Source organism: Procambarus clarkii, chromosome 75 (genome assembly GCF_040958095.1).
Source record: "Procambarus clarkii isolate CNS0578487 chromosome 75, FALCON_Pclarkii_2.0, whole genome shotgun sequence".
Taxonomy (NCBI): domain Eukaryota; kingdom Metazoa; phylum Arthropoda; class Malacostraca; order Decapoda; family Cambaridae; genus Procambarus; species Procambarus clarkii.
Window position 1 is genome coordinate 18,951,907 of NC_091224.1, and position 6,408 is coordinate 18,958,314.

At 47.2% G+C, this 6,408-nt stretch overlaps 1 protein-coding gene across 1 annotated transcript; it reads left to right on the forward strand.

The window, feature by feature from the left end:
- The first annotated feature begins 4,165 nt into the window (after nt 1-4,165).
- Nucleotides 4,166-5,704, forward strand: LOC138357036 (golgin subfamily A member 6-like protein 2). Its single transcript, XM_069313575.1, has 2 exons — nt 4,166-5,011; nt 5,225-5,704. Exons 1-2 carry the CDS (start codon nt 4,166-4,168, stop codon nt 5,417-5,419), a joined length of 1,041 nt encoding a protein of 346 aa, XP_069169676.1. The 3' UTR covers nt 5,420-5,704.
- Nucleotides 5,705-6,408: the final 704 nt, after the last annotated feature.

The window sequence follows — 6,408 nt, forward strand, 5'->3', positions numbered from 1 at the left end:
TCTCTCGGGGGTTTTCTGGCGTAGGCTATCATCATCTTTGGTATTTCCTCACTCATCTCACTGCATATTTTCATTAGTGTCAACGTAACTTCTTGCATTATTAGCTTATGCCTACCTGCATCCTAACGATACAGGCACTCCCTTGCATATTTACTTTTTTTTTTTTTTTTTTTTTTTTTTTTGAGATATATACAAGAGTTGTTACATTCTTGTACAGCCACTAGTACGCGTAGCGTTTCGGGCAAGTCCTTAATCCTATGGTCCCTGGAATACGATCCCCTGCCGCGAAGAATCGTTTTTTCATCCAAGTACACATTTTACTGTTGCGTTAAACAGAGGCTACAGTTAAGGAATTGCGCCCAGTAAATCCTCCCCGGCCAGGATACGAACCCATGACATAGCGCTCGCGGAACGCCAGGCGAGTGTCTTACCACTACACCACGGAGACTATTTGGTGTTCTTTACCATCTCTGACCAATTTTGTTTTGTTTTTTTATACTTTTGTTATCTGTATTAAATAATATACAAATAAATCAAGGGAAAAAAGGGAAGGGGGTGGAAGGAGAAAAGCACACAGAAACTGTATTGGAGGGGACCTACATTCCCTCCAATGCGTTATGTGTGGTTTCCTCCGAGGCTATGGGTCCCCCTTCTTCCAGCCAGAGGTGGTACTCCCTTCCCTATATAAATCATATATACATCAATTTTACAAGGAAATACTACACCACACACACAGTAGTATAATTCTAATTAAACAAGTGGTTCATATCGTTACAGAGAATGAACTTTAAACCCCTAAATGGTATACTTTTTTCCTTAAATGACTTACAATTTAAAGATTACATTTACATCAATTTACAGGGGGAAATTATTACATTTATGTATATTTCATATTTTCTTGTACTCTGCACAGCGTCTTTCTCACACTCAGGTGTTCCTATGTACATAGTGCATCTCCTCCATTACCGCTTTTCTAATTTGTCGTGGAACCACTGCCTGACGATATTCTAAGCACGTTTTCTCCAACCAAGATCCAAACAGTTTCAACCTGCGCATTAGCACATCATCGTCTAGGTAGAAATACTTAGTACATTTTTTGTGTACTCCATCTCTACCTGCTTCGTTTCTCATCCTCGTAAACCCTCTCTTTTGTGCTTCAATCAACCATTCTACATGTACCTTCTCCCCCTTTTGCCTAATTCATTGGCTCGGCCTCTGTAAACAATTGTTCAATGTCATAATCGTTCTCGCCATTTTTAATTTCAGCTTCTTGGATCCTAATTTTAGTTTCATGATCCATCATTGTCACAAACGTTTCCATTATCATGAGCTACTGTAATTCCTCATAGGTTGTTATTTCCTCCGTACACAACCATCTCTTGAACCTCTGCTCCAAATCTCTGGCTGTTTCCGATAAGTCCGTCCTGGTGATTTTATCATTTCTCTAAACCTTTTCCTATAAGTTTCAGGTGTAATCGTAAATGATCTTGAGACGCTATTCTTCACTATCTCATAATCTTGGCACTCATCCAAGTTCATTTGATAATATCTTCTCGCTGCTCCTGTTAGCCTTGTCTGCACCAATTGGGTCCAATCTTCTATTGGCCATTTCTTCAAGCACATTGTTGTCTCAAAATGGCAAAACATTTATTCAGCGTCTTCTGGAACAAAGACGGGCAGGTCTTTTTCCCCTGGCCCTGCTATCATCTCTATGGTGCACTAGTGCTGGAGTCTTGGGAATCCCTCTTTCCATTTTCTGGTCAGCAAGCCAAGCATTAACATCTAATTCCATTTGTTTTGCCTTAAGATATGCTCTGGTTTTCCCTCGGTTAGCCTCAATTCTGTTTTTTTTCCTTCTCATCCTGCAATCCGTCTTCTTTGTTGGAATTGTCTCTCATCACTTTCACGTTGTAATTATCTTTCTTCTTTTTTACATGGTGCTTGTAACTCCTCTCGCTTCAGCTCTGTGTCGATCTTGAACCTCTCAAGACTGTTCTTCTTACTGCTCCTCCTTGAGGACTGCGACGAATCTTTTTTATTTTATTTATATATATACATCGTCATTATCATCATCCGGGGCTCCATTGTCTCTCCTGTTGCCCCTCCTGCCCCTTGAGCTGCGTCTTCCTTTAAGTCTCCATAAGGTATCTTTAAGCGCTTCTTTCAAGCCTGGCACCTTGGCCGAAGTCTGTGTAATTCTGTATTTTTCTGCAATTATCTCCAATTGATCCCTGGTACAATTCTCCAAAATTTTATAATCCCCCAGTATACGAATATGCCTGAATTTTCTTCATTTTAATCCCCCGCAAGGGGATGGATTAAAATGGAGAACATTCTCCATTTTAAAGGGTCTGACAGACTAATTAGCCGCAATGTGAACGTTCAGCTCTCGGACCAAGGCCCTCAAATGTTGGGTCAGAACACAGCTCACTCCCGACAGTTCTACCTGTTAATGACAGCACCTGGAGCATGTTCAAACGTCTGTAACTCACCCTGGACACGCAACAGGAATCCTCTGCCACTACAAGCACAGACGTATCATTCGTATATATACAAAGATTAAGCTTCATATCTTTAAGAGTTCTGGGCAGAACAATTTGGACATGCACTTTCACAACCAAACACAACGGCTCCTGAAACACGACAGAAAGGGCCATGGGATGTGGACATCCCTGCCGTACCGAACATTTAACACAAAACTCTTTACTTAACACCTCATTAATACAAACACAACTACGGCTCTACCGATACAACATGCGAACTCTATCACCAACCCGCCTTGCTACATCCATACAGTCAAGTCCTCGACCAATCCAAGTTTACCAAAGAGTGTGGAAAGTCAGCTTGGATAACTGAACACCACATCACGGACTACATTATTACATTGAACAATCGAGCTCCCAGACACAACACAAAACTGTTCCTCAGAACAGTCTACAGACCGAAACCTGTTCACCAAAAGTTGTGAATAATCTTGTAATGTTCGTTAAGCAGGAAATCAGGTTCCTATTCGTCAGAAAAAGCAAATCACCAGCTTTCAGCAACAACTTATAATGTCCCTAAACCCAAGAGACACTGTTAAACTCTCGTGCTGAAGGTCGTACCGAACACCTTACTACACTCTCGTGCTGAAGGTCGTACCGAACACCTTATTACACTCTCGTGCTGAAGGTCGTACCGAACACCCTGATAAACTATCGTGCTGAAGGTCGTACCAAACACCCTGATAAACTCTCGTGCTGAAGGTCGTACCAAACACCCTGATAAACTCTCGTGCTGAAGGTCGTACCGAAGACCCTACTACACTCTGGTGCTGAAGGTCGTACCGAACAACCCGCTAAACTCTCGTGTCATGGACCTAAGCTAAACCCGGAGGACCTTCTGGCAAGACATCTCCCTGAGCAGGTTATGGGATGCTGTGAAGGAGGCTAAGCCAGGTTAGTAAGACAGTATGTGAAGCCTCGAGGACGCCTCGGCTACTGTGGGTCGTCAAGAGCGTCACTCACAGCTTTCCTACTCACCTAACTATCGTACTCACCTAGCTATCGTACTCACCTAGCTATCATACTCACCTAACTATCATACTCACGTAGCTATCGTACTCACGTAGCTATCGTACTCACCTAGCTATCATACTCACCTAGCTATCGTACTCACCTAGCTATCGTACTCACCAAGCAATCGTACTCACCTAGCTATCGTACTCACCTAGCTATCGTACTCACCTAGCTTGAAGCTGTTGCGGGAAAGAGAACCCCTAAAAAAAGCACCCGGTGATGATACAAAATACACAACCAACATCGATGTCCGTAATCTCGCTTTCGGGCATTTTACACACTATAATTGCCAATCTTTTGAGTAAAAATAAAATAAATTCTTCTAAAGGATCAATACCGTCATGCACAATTATAATAATAACAAGACTAGATCAGCCTCCCCCAAGATCCCACGAGGCCCTGACTCAACCTCCTACGACCATTTCCCCGTCCCCATTACTTCCCCACCCCGCCGGCTACTATGACACCGGCTCCGTCCTCCCCAACTTCGACAACGGCAATGTCACCCATTACTACGGCAACGGCAGTTGGCCGATGGCGTCTGGCTGTATCAGGTGTACGTTTTGGTACGGCCAGATGACAACAGTCATGAACGAGACGCAACGGGCATGGGCGAGACGCCAACGGGCATGGGCGAGACGCCAACGGGCATGGGCGAGACGCCAACGGGCATGGGCGAGACGCCATGGGCCTGTGGAGAGACGCCATGGGCCTGGGGAGAGACGCCATGGGCCTGGGGAGAGACGCCATGGGCCTGTGGAGAGGACGCCATGGGGCCTGTGGAGAGACGCCATGGGCCTGGGAGAGACGCCATGGGCCTGTGGAGAGACACCATGGGCTTGGGGAGAGACGGCCAAGGTCCTGGAGCGAGACGCCAAGGACCTGGAGCGAGACGCCAAGGACCTGGAGCGAGATCGCCAAGGACCTGGAGCGAGACGCCAAGGACCTGGAGCGAGGACGCCAAGGACCTGGAGCGAGACGCCAAGGTCCTGGAGCGAGACGCCAAGGTCCTGGAGCGAGACGCCAAGGACCTGGAGCGAGACGCCAAGGTCCTGGAGCGAGACGCCAAGGTCCTGGAGCGAGACGCCAAGGTCCTGGAGCGAGACGCCAGGGACATGGAGCGGGGACGCCAGAGACCTGGAGAGAGACGCCAGGGACCTGGAGCGAGACGCCAGGGACCTGGAGCGAGACGCCAGGGACCTGGAGCGAGACGCCAGGGACCTGGAGCGAGACGCCAGGGACCTGGAACGAGACGCGAGGGACCTGGAACGAGACGCGAGGGACCTGGAACGAGACGCCAGGGACCTGGAACGAGACGCCAGGGGACCTGGAACGAGACGCCAGGGACCTGGAACGAGACGCCAGTGGCCTGGAACGAGACGCCAGTGGCCTGGAACGAGACGCCATCGACCTGGATCGTGACCCCACGGACTTGGATCGTGACCCCACGGACCCTGGAACGAGGCGCCATCGACCTGGATCGAGACGCCAGGGACCTGGATCGAGACGCCACGGACCTGGAGCGAGGACGCCACGGACCTGGAGGGAGACGCCAAGAACATGGAGCGAGACGCCAAGAACATGGAGCGAGACGCCAAGAACATGGAGCGAGACGCCAAGAACATGGAGCGAGACGCCAAGAACATGGAGCGAAAACGCCAAGAACATGGAGCGAGACGCCAAGAACATGGAGCGAGACGTCTGGAACCTGGAACGAGACGTCTGGATCCTGGAACGAGACGTCATGGGCCCCGGGCGAGACACCAGACCCATATTTCGTCTCCTACTACGACAATGGCTCCTCCTCCAACTACGACAATGGCTCCTCCTCCTACTACGACAATGGCTCCTCCTCCTACTAAGACAATGGCTCCTCCTACGACAACGGCCTGGAGTGAGACGGAAAACGGACGGGGCTCAGACTCACCAACCATCAAGGGTTGACATGTGACGTCTCACTTTGACTGTGAGAGTCCAGGGGGTGAGGGCCGTCTGTGAGGGTCGCCATAGCCACTCTCACACCCCTCACCCTTTGTATTGCATGAGTGAGGTCACGAACTATATCCCAGGCGACGTCACGTGATGTTAATTAGGTGATGCCAAGAACTTATCTTCTATACAACAGTGTCTCTTATTCTATATTTTTTTTACCTTTTTTATGGTAAAAAGGTATATGTGATGAGACGAGAGTGTGTGTGTGTGTTGATGAGACGAGAGTGTGTGTGTGTGTTGATGAGACGAGAGTGTGTGTGTGTGTTGATGAGACGAGAGTGTGTGTGTGTGTGTGTGTGTGTATATATATTTTATATATATATAATATATATATATATATAATATTAGGGGTACCACCTCTGGTGCAATTGCAGGGACCCACATCCTCGAAGAAGAAAACAAAGAGCATTCAGATCTATATATAGCACTGACGAGTATCTCTTAACTACTTCCTTTGCAACTAGGCAATCCTAAGTTTTTTTTCATATTCACGTTTCTTGTCGATTGCATTGAGTATGCCATTAGTGAGCCAGGGATTATTTAACCTTTTGTCAGTTACTTGCTTGGAGAGGAGAGGACAATGAGTATTGCAAAGGCTTAGAATTTTGGAAAGGAAGAGGCTAGTTAAGGAATTTATATCATGTGTATTATTAAACTCAGATTCCAGTTTATATTGAGGAGGGCACTGTGAGATTGCCTATTGCTGCTTCACTGTGTAACCTAAAGGTAATTTTCGTGTTAGCTGGTGGTGTTATGGTCATGTTCGCTACAAGGAAGGTAGGATAGTGGTCAGATGTTCAGTCAGTGATTATACCTGAAGTGAGGGGAGCTGTTATGTTGGTCCATATATGATCCTGGG